Below are 24,750 nucleotides of genomic sequence, written 5' to 3'. Positions count from 1 at the left end.
AATTCTTACTATCGCTGTAGTGACCCTAGATGGTTAAGCTAGTGAACTAGACTAAAAAAAGCTACTCTCCGATGCCGGTAGCTACATAAGCTCAGCTGGTAATGTACTCTTTTACTAGTTTAATACCTTAGCTAACGAATTAGAGGCTCAGTTGGTAAAATACCAATCTAATTGCTTAGCTAGTGAACTAGCAACTTAGCTGGTAAACTACCAATCATGTGGTTTAGCTAGTAAATGGTTGGTTAGCTAGTAAACTGCTTCTTAGTTAGTGAACTAGCAATCAGCTGGTAATCTACAAAGCTAGGAGCTTAGCTAGCGAACTAGCAAATCAGCTGGTGCATCAGGTCAACTGATGAACTATCTAGACTAATATTTCGTGGTTTGTGGTGCCATAATTTCCAGAATCAATGTAAAAACAATGCTAAACTAAACTCAAAAGTGACACGTAGTGTTGTTAATAATGGTCTCGGTGATTGTCCCCGGTTTAATTTCAATTCGCTGCTGGTCACAAAACCGGACCCAAAAGAGAGATGTTCTGATGGACGCCCTTCCCGTCCGTGTAAAAATGATGGCTTTATGAAATCATTTATAAAACTTGTACGAGTAAAACGATTTTTCCCATCCAATCCAATACTTAGGAAAAACATTTATCTTTTTAGTGGAGATAAAAATATACAGGGTATCTACAAAAAAACGAAAAATGATAAATAACTGAAAGTTTTTTTTTAAATTTCAAATTTATATGAAACATTCCTCGTGCAGGAGGACATTTACTAGTGTAAAATTGAATGACCTTGAACCCTGTCTTCAAGGGCATTTAAAAACTCGAGAACCGTTAGTTTTACGGATTTTGTTCCAATTAGAAAGTTGATGCTCGCCATATTATTAGTCCAAATAACTTTGATTTGACCAGACTGGACCCATCTGAAACCGAGAAATTGAAGGCTAATGAATTGAACCTTATTTCTGTAAGATTGGTTGTCGTAATAATTAATGCCTTCCGTGACATTTCAATTGAAATGTTGAACAACACTATGAACTCCGTCGCTAAACGATCTAAAGCAGGTATTGTAGCCGACGGTGGCATAATTGAACCGCTGTAAACCATTCAGTATTTATTTGATTTAATCACATTAAAACTAATCAGATTATTTTACTATCAAACACTGAATTCATTAACCTTCAATTTATCGGCTTCTGATTGGTCAAATTTGGTCAAATCAAAGTTATTTGGACTAATAATATGACGAGCAACAATTTTCTAATTGAAACCAAATCCGTAAACCCAACGGCTCTCGAGATAGTTTTTGAATGCCCTTGAAGACATCGTTCAAGGTCATTCATTTTTACACTAGTAAATATACCCCTGCACGAGGAATGTTCCATAGAAATTTGAAAATTTAAAAAAAAAATCGTTTTTTAAGTTATTAATCATTTTTCGTTTTTTAGTGGACACCCTGTATGTAGCGTTATAAGAATAGAAAATCGACACTGTCAATGTACAATTGCTTCGAGGAAATCTGGCGAAAAAGAATGCTTCTTCAAAAGCACTTTACTAGTTCTTTTAGTGAGATAAAATATATATATATATAAAGCATCTATACGAAAGGAAAAAACAACGCCTTTGAGTCTGTCTTTCTGCCTAGATGTTTTTTTTAAAGCCCCTTTTTGTAGAGTCGAAAGTGTGTCTCTGTTTTGGCTGAAGGCGAAAGGCGGGATATCCACATCCATACGCATCCCACCCTTTCTCTTTTCTATTACGGCAAAAGAAAGCTTTGAAATAATTGCGTGTCCTCGCTAATGGCTTTTAAGTCTTAACCTTCGGCTTCCCTTCTTTCAGCTTCCCGCTTTTACCCAAAAAAAAAGACGATTTTACAGGGGCTCCCTAAGTCCTCTTTCGATGGTAAATAGTCTGAATACCGAAATATATTTCGGGCTTTTAGGTTTTTTTTAAATCAGTTTCTAGCGTTGAATATTTATTTGGGGCTTAGCCACCTTTGTAATTTAAAATTACCCTTGATAGTACTGAATTAAGATTTACCTAGATTTGTAAATGCTTTTAATTTATTTATTTTATTAATTATTTAATTTTTAAATTTAAATATGTAACATATTCTTCTTCCTGGAGAGGTATTCGTATCTGGCTGGTTGGTGTGGCCTATTTCCGTTACGATAACATTTGAGACACTCACGTTACTTTTCGCCAAAAAGGATCGAGTGGTGTTTTACCCCCTTGATCTGTGACGTAGAATAGTGTCGTGGTGGAGCTTAGCTACCAAGAGTAGAATAGTGTAGTGGCGGAGCTTAGCTACAAAGAGTAGAATAGTGTCGTGGCGGAGCTTAGCTACAAAGAGTAGAATAGTGTCGTGTCTGAGCATAGCTACCAATCAGGATTGGCTGATTTAAATCACACAATGTATTCCAATGGAAGAATAAAAAAATACATAGAAAATCTGAGAAAACTAAAATATTAAAAAGTTATTAAATTTATTCAAGATTAAAAGTAAAATATCCGTTAATTATACAGGAAAAGAGCCATTAATTGTATAAAAATCAATAAATTCAATAAATTAAAATAAATCCGATTTAAAAAAAATAAAGGGATTGATTTGATTTTTATGAAAAAAATCAAAAAGTGCCAACCCTGAAAAAAATAGTCTCGAGTTTAGATGGATCGGGTGGTCCGAAATTCGTAAAATTCCCGTACACTCTAGAAAATAATAAATAATTTTTGAAATCTTGAAATCAACTTGAAAGTGATAAAATCTGGGCAAAAATCAGTTCCAAAATCTCAAAAGAAGCTGAAAAAACCGGAAATAAATACGAAAATTGTGCTCTAAAATCTCAAAAGAAGCTGAAAAAACCGGAAATCAATACGAAAATTGTGCTCTGAAATTTCAAAATTAGTTTCTAATTTTTGAAATCACTCCGAGATTGAAAATTCCGTGTGCAAAATTTGTAAACGTCAGACCCTTTCGAGATATATTATACACTTTTAAAACCACCAAATATTTTTTTAGTTTTTTTGGCCACGTGAATAATATGTTTCGAGTATTATTTCCCTGAAAAATGCACTCGCTCGTGTCCCTCATTTCTTTGGGTGGAATCGTGCGTCGTAAACATTTAACAGGGTCATTGTTAATATTTTTGGGGTAGAACCCGTCGTGAGCTTTTCTCCCCGAATTCTAAGCGCGCAATTTATTTCTATAACGTCTGCTTGTTAATGATCACACGCGGTATCAAAGTAGCGCGGCTTTCACCCTTCTCCCGCGTTTGGCTGAAGCGGGCAGCATTCGATGGTGCGCAAAAAAGGATGACCCAATATCATAGCGACCGCGAGCTGATGGGCCGCATTTTTTAACTCCTAAACGATCACGATTCTCCGTAGTCCGTGAGAAATTTTCATTCCACGAAACGAAGAGGGAAACAAACTGTTACAAGGTCGTCTTTTAATATTTGACGGGCCTTTTCCCTACCCTTTCTAGTCGGTTTTTCTCTACCCTTTCTAGTCGGTTTTTCTCTACCCTTTCTAGTCGGTTTTTCTCTACCATTTCTATTTGTTTTTATCGCTACCCTTTCTAGTCGGTTTTTCGCTACCCTTTCAAGTCGGTTTTTCGCTACACTTTCTAGCCGGTTTTTCGCTACCCTTTATAGTGTTTTTTTTTCACTATCCTTTATAGTGTTTTTTTTTTCACTATCCGTTATAGTGGTTTTTTTCACTATCCGTTATAGTGGGTTTTTTCACTACCCTTTATAGTCGGTTTATAACTATCCTTTATAGTCGGTTTATAACTATCCTTTATAGTCGGTTTTTAACTACCCTTTCTAGTCGGTTTTTAACTACCCTTTCTAGTCGGTTTTTAACTACCCTTTCTAGTCGGTTTTTAACTACCTTTTATAGTCGGTTTTTAACTACCCTTTATAGTCGGTTTTTAACTACCCTTTATAGTCGGTTTTTAACTACCCTTTATAGTCGGTTTTTAACTACCCTTTATAGTCGGTTTTTAACTACCCTTTATAGTCGGTTTTTAACTACCCTTTCTAGTCGGTTTTTAACTACCCTTTATAGTCGGGTTTTTAACTACCCTTTCTAGTTGGTTTTTAACTACCCTTTCTAGTCGGTTTTTAACTACCCTTTCTAGTCTGTTTTTAACTACCTTTTATAGTCGGTTTTTAACTACCCTTTATAGTCGGTTTTTAACTACCCTTTCTAGTCGGTTTTTAACTACCCTTTCTAGTCGGTTTTTAACTACCCTTTCTAGTCGGTTTTTAACTACCTTTTATAGTCGGTTTTTAACTACCTTTTATAGTCGGTTTTTAACTACCCTTTCTAGTCGGTTTTTAACTACCCTTTCTAGTCGGTTTTTAACTACCCTTTCTAGTCGGTTTTTAACTACCCTTTCTAGTCGGTTTTTAACTACCCTTTCTAGTCGGTTTTTAACTACCCTTTCTAGTCGGTTTTTAACTACCTTTTATAGTCGGTTTTTAACTACCCTTTATAGTCGGTTTTTAACTACCCTTTCTAGTCGGTTTTTAACTACCCTTTCTAGTCGGTTTTTAACTACCCTTTCTAGTCGGTTTTTAACTACCCTTTCTAGTCGGTTTTTAACTACCTTTTATAGTCGGTTTTTAACTACCTTTTATAGTCGGTTTTTAACTACCCTTTATAGTCGGTTTTTAACTACCCTTTCTAGTCGGTTTTTAACTACCCTTTCTAGTCGGTTTTTAACTACCCTTTCTAGTCGGTTTTTAACTACCTTTTATAGTCGGTTTTTAACTACCTTTTATAGTCGGTTTTTAACTACCCTTTATAGTCGGTTTTTAACTACCCTTTCTAGTCGGTTTTTAACTACCCTTTCTAGTCGGTTTTTAACTACCCTTTCTAGTCGGTTTTTAACTACCCTTTCTAGTCGGTTTTTAACTACCCTTTCTAGTCGGTTTTTAACTACCTTTTATAGTCGGTTTTTAACTACCCTTTATAGTCGGTTTTTAACTACCCTTTCTAGTCGGTTTTTAACTACCCTTTCTAGTCGGTTTTTAACTACCCTTTCTAGTCGGTTTTTAACTACCTTTTATAGTCGGTTTTTAACTACCTTTTATAGTCGGTTTTTAACTACCCTTTATAGTCGGTTTTTAACTACCCTTTCTAGTCGGTTTTTAACTACCCTTTCTAGTCGGTTTTTAACTACCCTTTCTAGTCGGTTTTTAACTACCCTTTATAGTCGGTTTTTAACTACCCTTTCTAGTCGGTTTTTAACTACCCTTTATAGTCGGTTTTTAACTACCCTTTATAGTCGGTTTTTAACTACCCTTTCTAGTCGGTTTTTAACTACCCTTTCTAGTCGGTTTTTAACTACCCTTTCTAGCCTTTTTTTAACTACCCTTTCTAGTCGGTTTTTAACTACCCTTTCTAGTCGGTTTTTAACTACCCTTTCTAGTCGGTTTTTAACTACCCTTTATAGTCGGTTTTTAACTACCCTTTATAGTCGGTTTTTAACTACCCTTTATAGTCGGTTTTTAACTACCCTTTATAGTCTGTTTTTAACTACCCTTTATAGTCGGTTTTTAACTACCCTTTATAGTCGGTTTTTAACTACCCTTTATAGTCGGTTTTTAACTACCCTTTATAGTCGGTTTTTAACTACCCTTTATAGTCGGTTTTTAACTACCCTTTATAGTCGGTTTTTAACTACCCTTTATAGTCGGTTTTTAACTACCCTTTATAGTCGGTTTTTTCACCGCCTTTTCAAGTCGTTTTTTCCCTACCTTCTCTAGTGGTTTTTCACTCTTTTCCGAGGGATATTTTACTCCCTTTTCTAGTTAATGTTTTGCTCGTTTTCTGATAATTTTAACTCCTTTAATAATTAATGTTTAACTCCATTCTTAATGATTTCCAATTACCTTCGCGTCACCTTTTGATCGAAGGTCCCTTTCCGATTTGGTACAATTTACGACGTTCAAGCCGTTACCAACCGAAAACAATCGAAAATGTTCAGTAAAATCTAACTCTAGGCTCAAGGAACACGGTGAAATGAACTTTTGATTGTCAAAGAAAAGGCAGTCGTTTGTCGAAGCGTGGAGAGAGAGATGGGCGATTAAAAGGGCACGCATGGCGGGACTGTGGCCGCGGGAATGTTTCGGCCCGGGTGTAATGAAGAGGTGCCCTGGGCATCGAAACCGCAACATTAAGGCGAGAGGCACCCGAGGAACCACGTCGGAATCCAACCCCTGCAATGGCTGCTCTCCCCTTTTCCCCGTGCATTATTTCAATTAATAATGGGGAAGTCATCGAGGCGCAAATGACACGCTTTGAGCCATCCCGCCAGCTCTTCCATAAATAGCTGACAAACTGGATTTCTCGATTTTCGGGGCCATTTCTCCAAGATTTTGCATTGGGACGTCATCGGCTCGGTGTCGTTTACCGGATTTCCAAGTTCCCTCTTGTATTTATAAATAATTCATCACCTATATATTTCCACGATAGGGGGCGCTTCGGATCGCCGTGTCGATACTCCCGATATTGACTGTTCCCAGGGTGCCAATTACTAACGAGGTCGGAGTGTCAATACTAACGGTATTGCGGTGTGTACGCGTCCTATAGCTTCGTTGATTCCGGGGTTATAGGCGATATTATTATATAGGAGATTAAGTACCGTATAAAAAACTGATAGGGAGAACGTTTAACGGTGCGTCCCTGCAGCCATATGCAGAATATTAATAATTTATAAAAATATTAATTTAATTTATTGATGCGGAGAATTTAAATACAATAATAAAGCAAGAATGTATTTATTTATACTCAGGGAGAATGAATATGTCGAGATTATTTTTAGCATTTCTCCAATTCCACCCGTTGGGGCCCCCGGTATGCTCCTCCGCTTTAATAAAATCTTGGAGGAGAGAAGTATTCTGGAGGGGAAAAGTCGGGCGCCACCTGCGGCTTTGTAAAATTCCCATCATGCTCTTTTTGGTCGGACGTCATCAAGCCAGAATGATGGCAGATAAAGCTGACGTCCGACCAAAACCGGGGTAGTCTGGGTAATTCTAACAGCAATAGGTGGGAAAGTACGTTCTTATTACCGCTATGGGATTTTCCACTCCAGAATACTTCCCTCCTCCAAGATAAAATCAAGTAATACTGCAATCTCATTGGTTCTTAAAAATTACGTTTTTCGACGCGATTACCGCTGCTGCGAGGACGCAAAAAATAAGAATATGAATAGGGTATACATTACATAAACGATAATAAGTTATATAAATTTGTATATACATAATCTGAAAGCCAGTGGCATATTCGTTTCTTAAATATAACAATAAATACTTTACTTTTTTTACTAGTTAATGAAGATATTTTTTTAGCGTTGCTTTCAATCCTCCTTACACTCTCAAGCCACGTTCAAACTTAACTTTGCCTTGATCTCAGGGTGACCGGACTTCCTATATTTTCCTATATTTTTAATGCCGTTCTATACATTCCTTTATTTTCACCTATTTTCCTATAATTTCAAGGTCTTTTGAAAATGAAAGAACGTTTTTGTACGTGTCATAGAAAATCTAGTAAAAACATGGCCACATTCGAACAAAATTTTGACATAGACGCATTCACATATTGCCTACAGGGAAATATGCAAAAAGGGGCGAAATCCACCCAAGGTACCTTCCTATTTAATAATGTTTGAGGTAGATGGCGACACTATAAAGTGTATGAAAAATAAACTTTTTTTAAAAAGTTATTTATTAATTACTAAATTATAATACTTTAAATTCTTATTAAAAATATATAATTTTTGTAATTTAAATTAACAATTAATTTTAACAGTAGTTAACACTCCGCCATAGATGGCACAATAAAACCGTTTTAAACTATCCAATCAGGGAAGATGATTTTGTATTTTTAATCTCGACAAAACCGTTCTCCACTAAAAACTGAAAACTTTCAACCAATAGTTGAAAATCAAAATTATGACGTCATGTTGCTATCAGAGCGCCATCTACTAACAAATAACGCCATCACCACGTTACCTCGGATGAATTTTACCCCTTTAAAGTTGTCTCTGCCCCTTAAAAATTGTAAATCGATCTATTCGCTAAGTGATCCAATAATGCAAGAAAGCAGTGTACAAAAATTATCAATATTCTAGGTGATTCGAGTCAAAGTATACCGATGTGCAATAATTACCTTATTAGTTTTTTCTATTTAGTATCCTATATTTTCATATAATTCACCTGTTTAATTTCATATATTTTTCTATAATTCTAAAATTCCTATTTTTTCTATAAAATTTGCAAAGCCTTTCCCTGGTCACCCTGTGATCTCGATTCATAACGCTAAGTCGTTTTAAACCGATACAAACAGTTTTCTAGCGCTTAACATAAACCTGGCGATCGAAGCATACGACTTTAAGTGCTTTCTTTTCGCTTGTCCCTGAATTTTGGAATAGGGTAAGACCAATAACGCTATGTCGTCATTTTACTTCGATTCTGTGGTGGCGAATAGTTTGAGTCGGAATAAAATATTGCCCTTTTCAGCAGATAAATTCTAACTAGCAGACGAAAAAATCCGATTTACTCCTTTACACCTCGTTTTCAGAAGCAATAAATAGAGTAGCCCAAATACTCCGGAACAAGCGAATGGTTTATGGGCCGGAGTAATTCTCATCCCCGGAACAGGCGAAAAAAACGTTTTGGGGTAAAAAGAGTACACTTTCAGTCGGTGTTGGTCCATTTGATCGAAAAATATGTGATCGACAGTCGATCATTATACGTTGCAATTGATCGAAATTCCATTTGATCGAATCCCATTGGTCCTTTGTTTCATAAGATCGAACTTTCAAATGATCGAATACTATTTGATCGAATTCAAAAGTATTTATAGTACCAGTTGGTATGTTTTTATTTTACCGAATGTCAATAAGAAGTGCAGAAGGAATAATGATGGAATAATTCATTGCTTAAGTGCAGAAGGAATAATGATGGAATAATTCATTGCGTTAACTGTATTAAGCCACAAAGATGAAGAGATTTTTACTTAATACACTATATGATGGAATTTTTTATGACATCGACGATAACGGCCCGTTGTTTTTGATATATATATAAATAGGGTCAGGTTAGGTTAGGTTAGGTTGATGTACGGGCGCCGTAGGCGCGTATGCACCGTTGCCTTTTCGATTTACTCCCAAAAACTAGTAGTTTTACCCTACAGTAGCTTTCGATCAAATGGAAATTCGATAAAATGGGACCCGTTCGATCATTTGGGAATCGATCAAATAGACTCAAACCTTTTAGTCAGAGAACAGGCGAAAAGAAACCACCTAATATTTGTTTCACATCGATGAAATGGCATACTTCAAAAATAATTTTACTCAAACCGAAATATTTGAGATACCAGGTTTTTTAAATAAGTTAGCGACGGCGCCCTATACCATCGCGATTAAATCTCGTTCCTTCGTAAGCGCGCTCGAACGGGGGAAGAGGTACAGTCATTTATGTTTAAAGATAAAAAAAAGTTGCATTCAATTATGGCAACCATCATCGGGAAATTAATTAATTTAAGTTAACTATTTATCCGGCCAATTTCGCGGAGTTACTTACGCGAATTGCATAACACGTGCTTAAAATCTCAAGGAGGGGTAATATTCAAAGCTCTGCCAAATTGTAATTAAAAAGGTTAATCTGACGAATCTTGGTTCTGCAGCTAGCGAGTAGCCTAATAAGTAAAACGGTATTGATAGGTGGAATGAGGGTCAATGACTCGCGGAGGAGTAAAAATTAAATATATGCAAAAACGACAGGAAAAGCAAATATTTTATGATATATTGCGAAATTTGGTTAAACGTTTTTTATTTAAATTGGGGGTCCTGGTGACCCCCGACCCCTATTTCAGTAATTTATTTCGAGGGTCCCAGCTTTTATTTCGAGAGTCAATGACCCCCAGACTGCCGCTAATTGCAAGTCTTCTAGGTGGACCTGATACATATTTATTGAAAAAGAAATGATTGAATTATGAAAACAACGAAATTTCCATGTGGAACCAAAAATCGTTCTTGATAATAGTATTCACGACCGAAAACTATCGCTACGCCCCCTTTGGTTCGCCATTGAAACATCGATAGGTAGTGACTAAGATAGACTCTATTGGTTTTTCCTCATCGTTATTCGTAAATTTGACTATAAATAATGATACTTGCATTTTAATATAAAATTTACACAGTTTTCTTAAATTTTGATAAGTTTGTTGAAGAAAAAACGTTCTTATGACTTCTTAATTTGACTGTAGCAGACGCTAGATCATAGGCGCCACCTACACTCGTTTCAGTCGTGAATAGAATTAACAGATGAAGTATTGACGTTAAAAAGCAAATTTTCAATTAATAATTAGGCTTAGAGTAAAAACTTCTCTCCGTTTAATTAGTTTTCTGTTTATCCAAGTGAAATGTTTACTCAGTTCGCGGTCGTTTCGACGAAATTGACAGGTTTTCTTCGAAGAATTCGCCCACTACATTCGACAAAAATCGTTTCTTGAATTACTCTTAGCTCAATAAATCAATTTTATTTGCAGTGGGTAATCTTACCCGTAGCTTAACCCTCCGATATGCGTGCAATCATTTGGCAAACGCTACTAAGGTTTCCCTGTATGTTTGATGTTTTTTTTATATTTCGGTTGGCGTGTTTTTGAGCGATCTGTTTGGGAGGGGGTGTTTTTCTTTAAAAAAACACACGCTCGAGCAGACGACAAAAATTCTTCGGTGAAGACGGCGGGCCAAGTTTATTCACTTGTTGATCGGAGCGGAAGAAATAAAACCTCGCTCTCTTTGAAATGGAAAGGGCGCTTACTCCACTCTGGCTCCCTTTGGGCCCCGTTGCAAGCTTCGCCGCCGGTTAATGAGATCCCTATTTACGTCTGACGTACGGTTTACGCTTAGACCACCTTTATCCAACGGGACTAGTATTATGATTATATTCTGTATAGGGGAATTCTCATAGTTTAAACGCGGATAGACATCTATTGTCAGTTTCTATAAGCTTTGAAGGTGCTTTAGTTAAAATTGAAATATTTTACGAATTATTATGAATAAAATATTTCTAGACTCTAATTAAATTAACCTTTAGTTAAAATATAAAATATTTTACGAATTATTATGAATAAGATATTTCTAGGCTCTTATTAAATTAGCCTTTAGTAAAATATTCGTAATAATTCGTAAAATATTTTATATTTTAATTAAATGTTAATTTAATAAGAGCCTAGAAATATCTTATACGTAATAATTCGTAAAATATTTTATAAGATATTTCTAAGCTCTTATTAAATTAGCCTTTAGTAAAATATTCGTAATAATTCGTAAAATATTTTATATTTTAATTAAATGTTAATAAGAGCCTAGAAATATCTTATACGTAATAATTCGTAAAATATTTTATAAGATATTTCTAAGTTCTTATTAAATTAGCCTTTAGTTAAAATATTCTTAATAATTCGGAAAATATTTTATATTTTAATTAAATGTTAATTTAATAAGAGCCTAGAAATATCTTATACGTAATAATTCGTAAAATATTTTATAAGATATTTCTAAGCTCTTAACCTTTAGTTAAAATACGAAATATTTTAGGATTATAAGATAATAGTTAGTGTATGGAGTTGTTGGCTAGCGTGGCATGAAGGGCTTGCCACCACCCTCCAACGCATTTGTAACTCGGTCACATGTTTAAGGGCATTAAAAGTCGCCTAAGGTGGTATTAGCCTAGCTGATTATTATTACCTATTAATATCATATAAGTTTACGTTAACGGACAAATGATGACGCCACCAAAATAGATTAATTATAGCAATGATAAGGATTATTTGAGTACGTAGTTACGGGTCCTGTTGCGTATAAGTGGTCTAAAGCTGACGTCATTTTCAATCGAAATAACTCGTCAACGCACGACGACTTGTTTATCCTTGATATCGCCGTACGCTACCGCCATCTATCCCCGGAGAAGTTGAATGCTCGTGCGTTTTATTTGTTAGGTAACTTCCGCCTTTAATAAAAATACAAAGAGCGCGAGAGGGAAAGTTTTTTTTCATCCCGTCTATAGAAATAGTCGCTTTTGTAGTTGGGTTATTGTTGTTTACCATACTTTGAAGTTCAATATTTCGGTTACATTACCCGCTGGGGTAGGGGGAATAGTGTATTAAATTCACCCTATTTCTTTATGAATCCGGTATCGGCGGGGAATCTACAAAAAAAATCAACATAATACACTTAATGCTTTTAGAATTCCGTAGAGATTACGTATTTTAACATTTCCGCCGTATTAGATATAAAAGAATTGATTATTTTATTTATAAGTATATTATAGTCTTTGTTAGCCTCGTACTCGGCAAATTTCGCTCGAAATATAAACTAACAAGACGAATCATTATGTTTTACGACCATTTGATGTACTTTTATACGATAGAGGCGCTCTTTTTATTACAACGGGGTTAACGATAGCCTAGAGCCAACGGAATCTTAGTTTATTACGATGGTACTGATAAAATGAGCGGCTCGCACTTGTTGGTGGTCTTGGAAGTTAATTACGTCCTCTTTGTCTTTGACAGGCTGAAGAGTTAAGTCGTCTGGTTGGCGAGAGTTTTCGGATGGCCTTCGCTCAGCAACTTCAACAGACGCATCCGCCGCCAGGGGCCGCAGCCACGTCTCCCTTGGCCACCTCGGCCGCCTTCTTGGACCTCTTGTGCGAGATTCAGAGCAACAGGCTCGATGTAAGTACTTGCGCCAGTACTTCGATCGCGTGTGACTACATCATAAGTAACATCATAAATTAATGATACCTCTAAGTACACAAATAAGCCCTTTCAAGGAGGAATCTTTGTCCAGAAAATGTGATGTCAAATCTTGTCCCTCCGATTCCCGCAAAAATGAAAGATTTGAAAAATATCTCTGACCCAGCGCCGCTGTGCGGTCGAGAATGAAACTATATTGGGAGGGGCTACTTTTACTAGTCGTACCTTAGTGGGGGTGCCTTAGCGGGGTGGAGGGGGAGAGGGAGAGGGAGAGAGTTCATTCGTTATAATTTCAGTCACATGAGAGAAATAAACCAATAGCAAAAAAAAACGTTTTTCTGCCTCTGCGGGGGGAACGAATTTTCTAAGGGAATATCGAAATTTACCTCTTTTGGGGAAGTTCCAGCTAGCCTTGCACCAAACAGGATTAAAGAAACGTAAGCTTCGGCAGTTCCAAGTGTATGTTAAGGCTACTTTGATACGCAGTACGGAGATACATAGGTCAATTTGGACAAGCATTTCCGCCATAGGCAGCATAGCCATTTGTGTACTTAGAGGTATCATTAACTTATGGTAACATCGAGGGGTCGGACATTTACCAAAATCCCGTACACTTTGTCTGAAATCGCAAAATCTTGGGTAAATTAACATTGAAATCCCAAAATCACTTCAAAAAGTAATGATAAAATCGCCAAAATCTACGAAATCCCGAAATCCCGTACAAAATAATGGCAAGTGTCCGACCCCTCGAGTAACATAATAACAATAAGTACGGCAATTAACGAGATTTACAACCAAACTGATTTTCATACAGGGTTGCCACACGTCAGGGAAATCAGGGAAAAGTCAGGGAATTTAAAAATGGGCCTTAAAAGTCTGGGAATTTTAAGAATTGGTAAAAATTCAGGGAAAAGTCAGGGAATTCAATTTTATCTTGGCACTTTTTGAAGGTAATTTAACTCTAGATGTATGACAAATTCCACGATTATCATTTATTTCCTTGAATGTTTGGCTAATTTTTTCAACATTGCAATAACCTTTTTAATGAAATATAAGTGCATCTAAATTTATTAACTTCTGATAAAAGTAAAATATAAACGAAAAATTTTGGCCTTAATAAGTCAGGGAAAATCTCTTAAAATGGTCAGGGAAAACAGGGAATAGTCAAGGAATTTGAATCTTAAAATTTTGTGGCAACCCTGTCATAGTTATTGCGTAATCAAGATGTTTTCTTAGTACAGAGCCCTCTAGTGTCTAAATTATGCGAGACTTCCGCTAAGCCGAAATATCTGGTTTCCGATAGATAGGCGGAATATTATGCGCCACGAGCTCATGTTTTTTTATCACGCGTGATTCGCACGCGGGCTTCAAAACAAAGCCAAAGCCCCTCGCAACTAGAGAACGTGCTCTCCGATATTAGGCTTAAATTTTTATCAAAAAGTAGTCATCCAAAACGGTAAGTCTCGAGTCCAAGTCGAAAAAAGGTTCGGTTAGGAAGTGTCATACTTATTGTTATTATGTTACTTATGTCTATATGTTTTTACTTTTAATAGACATGTATTTTCAATGCCTTATTACAAAACAATTTTCCTAGTTTTCGGAATTTTTCCGTACTTTTCTTATTGATTATACCTATTTTTTAATATAAACAAAAATATATTTATTTATTAATATGGTTAACAGGGTGACCACAGTTCCTATATTAATAAACATTCAGAGTGCCCTATATTCCCTATTTTTTCCTATAATTTAACGTCCTTCCTTTATCTTAACTCAAAAGTCTGAAGAAATTAAAATAGGTGATATTTTTCCCTTTGAAGTCTGTAAAACGTTCTAGTTTTAAAAGATGCTTATTTCCAACTCTGTTCGGCGATAGTTCATTAGTTTTTAACTATTTCTTGTACATTATCTTAATAAACAGAGTACTATTTCTATCTGCTATCAACTTTATTTTGAATGTTATACCCCCTTTAAACAATTTTTACGACCGTGTTACCTTATTGTATAATTAATTTTTCCAATTTTTTTCCTTTTTTCCTCAATTTTATTCTATTTTTCTCCCAATTTTCCCCCAATTTTCCTCTATTTTTTCCCTTTTTCTCCTATTTTTCGTTTTTTTTATCCCAACTGTTCAACATTATTAGCGCCTATTACGAAGCAGATTTGAACCAAACTGTTCAACATTATTAGCGCCTATTACGAAGCAGATTTGAACCAAACTGTTCAACATTATTAGCGCCTATTACGAAGCAGATTTGAACCAAACTGTTCAACATTATTAGCGCCTATTACGAAGCAGATTTGAACCAAACTGTTCAACATTATTAGCGCCTATTACGAAGCAGATTTTAACCAAACTGTTCAACATTATTAGCGCCTATTACGAAGCAGATTTGAACCAAACTGTTCAACATTATTAGCGCCTATTACGAATCAGATTTGAACCAAACTGTTCAACATTATTAGCGCCTATTACGAAGCAGATTTAGACTAGGGATGCACCGATATGGGTGCAGCCGATATATTGGCCGACCGATATATCGGCTATCCGTGGCCGATAATATCGACCGATATATCGACCACGAATATCGGCCGATATTAACAAAGTCATCTATCATAACAGTAGGGTATATGATAAAATGATTGTAAAAGACGGTTCAGTGCACTGTCGTACCATTTTATTCTAATTTTTCATTGAAAAAGTTTGCAAGAGCCTATCAGAAAGTTTCTTTTCATTTTACGTGATACGTATATTTTCTATCACAAATCCAATATCGTTGTTTTTTACCTCCGAGGGGACTTTGTACCCTAGGAGGGGTTATACAACCACCGTGTCTGTCTGTCTGTCTGTCAGGCCTACGAACGCGTTCGCATTTTCGGGGCAAAGGGTAATCGCTACGTACGCAGTTTCTTAGAATTAGGGAAAAGGTTTTTCCAAAAGGGCCCGTTTTTTGTTGTCATTGGGTGTAGTATAAATGTTTTTCAATTTGCGTTAGTACCGGGCGGGATTCGAACCCGAGCCCTCCTGCACGTCAGGTGAGCATTCTACCACAGAACCACGGATACATTGTAAACTTCACTGAAAAATAGAAACTCTTCCGAGGAGAGGTATATTTTGGCTTGCCAACTTGTTATTTGTTTCCACTCGTAACTCCCAGTCTAAAAAAAGGAATGATCTAGCTTCTGAAGTCTGGCATACGTGGCGCGGCCAGTCACTCTTTGGGTCTTTTAAAAACGTTCTTTGTTCAAGCCGATCATGGATAGTAGATTTTTTAAACAATCTTTCCTACGAAATAGACTAGAAATTTTCAATTTTTATTACGAATACTTTCTTGTAGTCACTTCGGGAAAGGGTAGTTTAAAGGTATCGAACTTAACACCGTTCTCTTTCCAACAGAATACGGTCAATGTCAGTAACGGAAATGGCCTGGGCATGTTGCAACCCAGTTATATCAACGGCTGTCCCGATTCTGCGGGTCCTTCCGGTCTCAGTCGGCCACCACCCAAAAGGTCATCAGCTTCGAATTCGGCCACAGCTTCACCGGTTCGCCGCGATATGAAGGACGTGCTGTCCTCGCCCGGCCGCGGGACTCCCAGACTGGCCAGTGCCGAGGAGCTCAACGGTAACAACGATAGAGAAGTGATAGGAGCCGCCTTAGCCGCCCAAAGATTGGGTCAAAGTTCACCCTTCCACGGGACGCCCACGGAACGGATTTGGGTGAGTTACGTTTCTCTTTGTTCTCTTCAGAGTTAAGACCCACGCCAGGGTGGGACACAAGGTACTAGTCACGGCATTTGACTACTAAAATAAATGCTCTGACTACTAAAATTAATCGACATCTGGGGCTCACTAGTCAATCAATAAACTCCTATTTTAATTCGGACGGGTAAAGCAAAATGTTGACTGTCCTTGTTTTTATACCCCCATTTTTACCCCCACTAGTCAGTGACTACTAAAATGAATTAAGATAGGAGGCTCACTTATGAATTAAGATAGAATGCCCACGGATGCTTTTGGGCATTTTACAAAGGTGGCGGCCCATCTTCAGATAGTCGAAGGGGTAATTATAATAATAATAATAATCAGCTAGGCTTAATACCCAAGGCACCACCTTTATTAGTGCATTCATAGCTCATCAAAGGGGGTATTTACCCGTGTGCCAGCCAATATTTTTCAACAACTTTGTCACTATAGTTAAACACGAAAGGTTGAAGAAAATTACTGTTTCTTCGAGATACAGTGGTCAAACATAGGTGAAGAGTAGTACGCAGCAGGAATCCATACCTCGACTTGGAATGCTTATCGCGGCAGATTTTCGTCTCGATGTGGCTGACGGTTTTGTTGACGTCACTATGTTAACTTAACAAACAACAACGTGAGAGGGGAGCGCGCGCAGAGGGGATTTTTTATCTCGTAGGCGGGGCCAAAGCCGTCAGAGTGATCTTACCATACGCGATACGCCAGGATAACCATTCCAAGTAGAGGTATGGATTCCTGTTCTCCCTAATATAAATAAATACATAGTTGCTAAATAAAAATTGCTTAAAGGGGAACGGTCAAGCTTTAACCAGTTATATAGCCCTATAGCCCGTTAAAAACTAAAATTAATGGCGAAAACCGCATAAAAAAATATAAAGTGGTTAATTTTTAATAAAATAAAGAAATTTCGGGAAATTGAAAAGCGCGCGTCCGCCGCGACACCTGGTGAGAAGTCGGTGAGACAGAAATGTTTTTGGTTTGTGTATTTATCTTCTTATCGCTGTTTGTATATACTTTAAATTTGTAGTCTAATTCTGTATGATGCACATGGTGTGAAGGCCTTCGCTGCCATATACACCAATAAAGTCTTTCTTATTTTTGAAAAAAAAAAAAAAAAACAACGTAAAAGCGCGCGCTGCTGAAGACGTGAAAGATTTGTTTTGCACGCACGCCGCGTTCCAGTTATACGAGACTTTAGCCTAAATTGCGCGATTTTAGAAGTTAGGAGTGCTGCTGGCGCTGGCGAAACACCTTAAGATGGCGGCGAAAATTCAAACCCAAATACTTGGCGTTATTTTGCGTTTCAACTTTTTAGGCCAAAAACAATTTTTTCAAGACAAAATAAGGTACGTGTAAGTATATTGAAGGTCTTGTTGATCTTTTGATATGCAAATAAGGCTATATTTGGAAAAGCTTGGCCGCTCCCCTTTAAGAATTATTTTATTTAATTATTTGGAACCCATTTTCAAAACCTGGCCAGCAAAAGCGTTTCTGTGTAGAACGTTTTGCTAAGTTCACATGGAGTAACTCTGATTGCAACCCGTGTGCTCAACGCGACCCGTCACGTCAAGCATTTCCTATTTTAATATCTTTTCTAATGGAATACATAATTCATGAATTGATCCACTCGTTGTATCATCAAAAGGATGATATTCTTACGAGGGAGGATTGAAATCAGGCGGTGGGTTGCGCATTTTGTTAAAAAAAAAATATGATTTAGTCATAGAAAATCTGACTCAGTTGCATATTTAAAATTTTGTCTTCCGCTTCAAGTATCAAAGCGCTTTAGGATTAAATTTGAACTTTTATGCCAACTTTTATTCTTATTCATATTCCTTATCAAATGTTGGTGGTGTTAGGGAAAATTTAAACAATTTAACTTTTTATTTATAAATTCAGTCCCATTGTCCACTGATGTGAAGCTTAACAAATTTCCGGGGCCCGTGCAGCCTTGGGACCCGGATTTGTACGAATAAAGTACCCTTCTATAGGTTTTTTACTATAAAATGTAAATTTATATCCTGTAATACCCGCTTTTTTGGGGCCTGGAGTTATAGTTTTAATGGGGGCCCGTACAGCCTTTCCGGTTCCGGATACCCTTCTCAAGGTTTCCTCCACGAAAACGAATAGTAATAACTGTCTCTCTAGGGGGCCCCAATTGTTTTACCGGGGCCCGGATTTGGACAAACTAAGTATTCTTCTATGGGTTTCCTACAATAGAAAGTCGGTGAGCTACAGTAATAACGGTTCTCTTGGGGCCTGGAATAATATTTTTACTGGTTTTCTTGGGGCCGGTAATTGTTTCTACTGGTTCTCTTGTGGCCGGGAATTATGTTTTTACTGGTTCTCTTGGGGCCGGGAATTATGTTTTTACTGGTTCTCTTGGGGCCGGGAATTATGTTTTTACTGGTTCTCTTGGGCCGGGAATTATGTTTTTACTAGTTCTCTTGTGGCCGGGAATTATGTTTTTACTGGTTCTCTTGGGGCCGGGAATTATGTTTTTACTGGTTCTCTTGGGGCCGGGAATTATGTTTTTACTGGTTCTCTTGGGCCGGGAATTATGTTTTTACTAGTTCTCTTGTGGCCGGGAATTATGTTTTTACTGGTTCTCTTGGGGCCGGGAATTATGTTTTTACTGGTTCTCTTGGGGCCGGGAATTATGTTTTTACTGGTTCTCTTGGGGCCGGGAATTATGTTTTTACTGGTTCTCTTGGGCCGGGAATTATGTTTTTACTGGTTCTCTTGGGGCCGGGAATTATGTTTTTACTGGTTCTCTTGGGGCCGGGAATTATTTTTTTACTGGTTCTCTTGGGCCGGGAATTATGTTTTTACTGGTTCTCTTGGGGCCGGGAATTATGTTTTTACTGGTTCTCTTGGGGCCGGGAATTATGTTTTTACTGGTTCTCTTGGGGCCAGGAATTATGTTTTTACTGGTTCTCTTGGGGCCGGGAATTATGTTTTTACTGGTTCTCTTGGGCCGGGAATTATGTTTTTACTAGTTCTCTTGTGGCCGGGAATTATGTTTTTACTGGTTCTCTTGGGGCCGGGAATTATGTTTTTACTGGTTCTCTTGGGCCGGGAATTATGTTTTTACTGGTTCTCTTGGGCCGGGAATTATGTTTTTACTAGTTATCTTGTGGCCGGGAATTATGTTTTTACTGGTTCTCTTGGGCCGGGAATTATGTTTTTACTGGTTCTCTTGGGGCCGGGAATTATGTTTTTACTGGTTCTCTTGGGCCGGGAATTATGTTTTTACTGGTTCTCTTGGGGCCGGGAATTATGTTTTTACTGGTTCTCTTGGGGCCGGGAATTATGTTTTTACTGGTTCTCTTGGGGCTGGGAATTATGTTTTTACTGGTTCTCTTGGGGCCGGGAAATATGTTTTTACTGGTTTTCTTGGGGCCCTTCCCACGGTCTTTTTATAAGTTCGTATCGGCACTTTTATCGTGCTACCCTGTGTCCACAGATTTTGGTTTTAAAGTGTTAATTAACTTAATTTTAATTACCACTAAACCTTCTTAACAACATAATGAAATCCACGTTCGTAGTCAATTGCTTATTTCTTGTGTAAATTTGACAACAATATGCCCAAATGAAAAGTTAATAATGAAAAGGGGGGGGGGGCAAAAAAGGTAAACCTTAAACAAATGTAAAATTAAAAAGCTCGGGAATTACTCGTACAAGTAGGTTTTCAAGAATAAATAAAAGATGTGAAATTCGTATAAAAGAGATCTTAGAGTTCAAAACGAATTAAAAATTAAATCAGATAAACAGAGTTTCTAACGATAGACCGGTTTCGTCCTATTTGGGGCTCATCAGTACCGCCATAAGTGTATAATATTCTTACATAAGTATGACACTTAGAGCTATTCACAAGACAGACTGCATTACGGGCTTCGTCGCTGTTTGGCGCCCGCTTGCTAACGCGTTTCACGTAGCCTTTGACAGCGCCTCGCTAGGGGGAGATTTTCTTCTTGTGATGACGTCACTCCGTTACTAGCTCTCATTAAAATATTCCCAAAAGTGATAAACTTACGGAATATTATAGACTTATGGTACCACGTAGTAAAAACACACGGAAAAGAGAAGCTAAGCCTAATCATTAAAAATTTCAAACCTCGTTGCAACGGAAAGCCGAATTGGGAGATAGTGGTTGAGAATAAAATACGGCAAGTCCATAATAACTGTTCTAACTTATCTCGCGTTTTGCCATTTGCATTGCAGTCCATAAGTGGTTCTTATTAACTTAACTAATGAGCCTAGATTGGTAAAAGGTACAAATACTTGATTAACTATCAATTCCTCTCTTAGGAGACGAATTTGTTAAGTACATTACTGCCACATCTAGCTTCATTGTAGTGTTGTTAGTTTTTCGGAAAAATAAAATGCTGAAAAAATTTCCGAATTGCGGAAAATAATCTGTAAATCGGAAAAATAAAATATTGAAAAATAAATTTATTGATATAAAATGTCTAAAAACTGTAAACATACTACCAAACATTAACAGTGTTACATAGTCAATCAGCTTAAAACTAGTCTAGAAGTTTAGTCAATCACTTTTAGATTCCAAAAATGAGGCGAAAAAGCCGCTTTATTTAAATTGGCAAACACTTAGACTAATCATGGAATTAATTTTTTTTCGGAAAATCCAAAAATGACCGAGGCCTTTTTAAGGATAATTTCCCGACTTCCAACACTACTTCATTGCTTTGATAGTTAATAATTCAGCAATTCATCTAGAACTGATACACTGCAAATCTTTATGACATCTATAAAGAGCGCCTAAAATCATCGGTTGAACACATAAAATGCCTTCATATGACTTAGATGCTATTTACATATTTACAAATGCAATACCGATGTTCAACGTGTATTCTAAATGGTCTAATCCGTACTCTATATGTCCATAGGACATCTGTTGAACATGGAACATCTATGTTGCGTCTAAGGGTCGTTTAAGGAGCGCCTGTGTTACACAGTGGCGTAGCTGAGAACTCAGAGGCCCCCCCCGCAAAAATCTCTATGAGGCCCCCCTTTTTAATTTTTTTATGGTAAGCGGAGCCCCCTGAAGCTTTAGGCCCCCATTGAAGCTCGAGGCCCCCCCGCACCGCGGGCCCTGCGGACCATCAGCTACGCCACTGGTGTTACATATTAATACCAAATTACCTATACGTGGTAGTCACCACCTGTGACAACTAGTGGTGGCGCCAGTAAAAAGAAGCTAGAAAATTAAAATAAGCGAAAATGTTTAGGGCTAACTTTTAAATTCTTTTACATTCTTAAGAAAATTATTAAACTTTGGGTTATGAATCACCAAATCCTACTTCTGTACATTTTCATAAATACATTGAAGTATATTAATCATGTCAGACATATTTTCATGGCGTCCGTAAAATTGTCATCCGTAATTCCCAGGTCATTTAGACTTTATATATTGCGGTATCGCGTTTAAGATCTGCAGCAACTGATTTTTCCCGAGAATCACATTAAAGAAGAAAAATCTTAACGCGAAGGGGCGAAAACGGAGGGTCGGGAATTTATCACCCCGTTTATACTCCCCCCCCCCCCGTGCTTTTCTTAGTAGGTGGATAGATTTACCTGATTTGGTGGGTTGATTTAAGATCGGGATAGTGTGGCATGCGGTGGTTTATCGGGATTGCTATCTAGGATAGACTAGCTCGAGAAAATATAAGATAGGCTCTTCGCTGGAGTTGTGTGGGCCATAAGAACCAGTAACTTTCTCCAACGCCTTAGGGCCATTTGTGCCCGACTTAGACCCTTAAATTTTGATGGTGTTTTCTTTAAACTGATTTATTGTGGCTCGTATGCAAATTTTAAACTACGTCTTTTAACCTTTTTTTTTCTTCGGAAAATAAAATGTTTGAGGTAAGTTTTTTTTTCAAAACGTTTTATATTTTTTATATGTACTTATCTGAATCGTGCGAACGAGGCGTGGACCCGTGTTTTTAATTTCTTTGGAAGGAAGTATTCTGAAAGTTAATTGGCGTTTTAATTAATGTTTCCTAACCTGGAGTTTGTCAGGTTAATTAGCTTGTCATAATCAAACCGGGGTTTATTTCCGATAATTAATCGTGGCTATTTTTAGGTAAAACGAATTTGTTGGACGTCTTGATTTATTCGCCTTTCGGCAGCCACGTGTAGTGCTTAGATTAGAATGCTGTTTAAAAAAAACTAAAATTAGTATTACTAATGCATTTTGATAAAATTGTTGATACAATTAAATTAATTTTATGTAATAGCTTTAGTAGGAAATCTAGCAAAGAACAAATTACCAAAATTTATTAAATTTAATCAGGATTAACTTACACTTTTCTATTATTAATAAATTAGACCGGAATCAGTAAAATTTAAATGTGTAACAATGAAATTACCAGTAGTAATTGAATTTAAAAAAGAACAACTTCAATTTAGTATATAAAATTAGAAATTAAATATACCGGGAGCAGTAACATTTAAATATCTAAAACTCAAACGAGTAGTTTTATATTTTATTATTTATATACAGGGTCTTTTTTTTTGCTCGGAAAAGTGTTTTTTTTTCAAAAACTATTTATAGTACCGATTTCAAATTTGGAAGGTCAATTCTCTATACCGGGGGACATCAGTTTGAGAAATTTGAGCGTTTTCGGTAATGTTTTTCACCAATTTTGAAAAATTATTTTTCGACCACTAGGTGCGAGATAAAAAATTTCTATTATAAAGTTGTAGGCCGTCATCGAAAACCCTTAAAAATTGTGCACTCGACGAAAAACAACTTATTTATCAGTGAAAATTCGAGCTTGAAAAATTTACAAGTTGGTGAAGCCAAATTACGATTGTTTGAAACGATAATTGAAAAGGGAACAAGTCTAATACAAACGTAGTAGAGTTTTCACACTTGAAAAAATGTACACGTTTGGTTTTTAAATGCAGATATTTTATTCACATAAATTTTTACAAAACATTTTCAATAATATCACCATTGGCTGCAACACAGGTTTGTGCGCGGACAATTAAGTTCTCAAACGCTTTCTCTACCATTTCTGGTGTGACGTCTCGGCAAGCACTGATTATTCGTCTAATGAGTTCCTCCCTAGTTTCAATGGGCGTGGCGTATACCTTTGCTTTAACGAATCCCCAGAGAAAATAATCCAGCGGTGTTAGGTCAGGTGACCTTGCTGGCCAATGCACTGGACCATTTCTCCCTATCCACCTTTCAGGAAACTCGTTGTTGAGGTGCTCAGTTACTTGCCGGGAAAAATGCGGAGGGGCGCCATCTTGCTGAAACCACAACTGACGTCTTTCAGCCAATGGAAGGTCGTCGATTGCGTCACTCAGTTCGTTCTGTAGAAAATGTAAATACCTTTGGCCGTTGAGGTTCGTCGGCAGGAAAAAGGGACCAATCAAACGGTTTCCAACAAGTCCAACCCAAACATTGACCCGTTCAAATTGAACCTGGTGATGATATTCAAAACCCCATTGTGGGTTGATGTCAGACCAAAGATGGCTGTTTTGATGATTAAAGGGCCCATCTCTAGAAAATGACGCTTCGTCGGAGAACAAAACATGGCGCAAAAATTGTCTATCTTCTTGGACAGCATTTAGTAACCAGTTGCTAAATTCATAACGTCTTTGATTGTCTCCGTCAATTAGTCCTTGGTGGAGCGTAGCTCTGTATGGGTGATAGCGATTCTTACGAAGAATTTTCCACACACGATTTGCAGAACAACCCAAATCAGCAGCGGCGTTAGCGCAACTGTGACGAGGATATGCCACAAAGTACGCGAGTACATTGTTCTCGAAGTCTAAATCCGGTTGACCCAATCCGCGAAACCTAGGTTGCAAGTTACCAAATTGATTGAAATCGTGAATTGCTCGTCTTACTGTATTTACAGATGGTGCTCCATTTGGATGTCTTTCTGCGAAGATTTCAGTCACTCTTCTAAGGTTTTGCGCTGCTTCTCCATAGTAAATGGCAACTATCTCGGTACGCTCAGCTACTGAATAACGAGGCATTGTTCGAAATATTATCAAATACTGATAATAATCTCCCAAAGTTTTCCTTTAAATACCCAATGCATGTTTAGGATTAACCTATAGCCTCGTGTTTTTTAAATCCGGTCGTTTTTTTTAACCAAAGTTTCAACTGGATTAGGTAATTCGGTTTCAATTATCGTTTCAAACAATCGTAATTTGGCTTCACCAACTTGTAAATTTT

The 24,750-nt window shown here is 37.1% G+C and overlaps 1 protein-coding gene across 2 annotated transcripts in view; it reads left to right on the top strand.

The window, feature by feature from the left end:
• The window catches only part of LOC149927064 (uncharacterized), a 173,772-nt gene that overhangs the window by 134,123 nt on the left and 14,899 nt on the right, over positions 1–24,750 (top strand). For both annotated transcript variants that reach the window (XM_090159356.1, XM_090159355.1), the window contains exons 5-6: positions 12,590–12,751; positions 16,170–16,490. In XM_090159356.1, coding sequence (XP_090015482.1) covers positions 12,590–12,751; positions 16,170–16,490 — 483 coding nt within the window. The remainder of the gene's footprint in view (positions 1–12,589; positions 12,752–16,169; positions 16,491–24,750) is intronic.

The sequence above is a fragment of the Leiobunum rupestre genome, chromosome 9 (assembly GCF_980474605.1).
Source record: "Leiobunum rupestre chromosome 9, qqLeiRupe1.1.hap1, whole genome shotgun sequence".
Lineage (NCBI taxonomy): Eukaryota > Metazoa > Arthropoda > Arachnida > Opiliones > Sclerosomatidae > Leiobunum > Leiobunum rupestre.
This window is presented reverse-complemented; position numbering and strand designations above follow the sequence as displayed.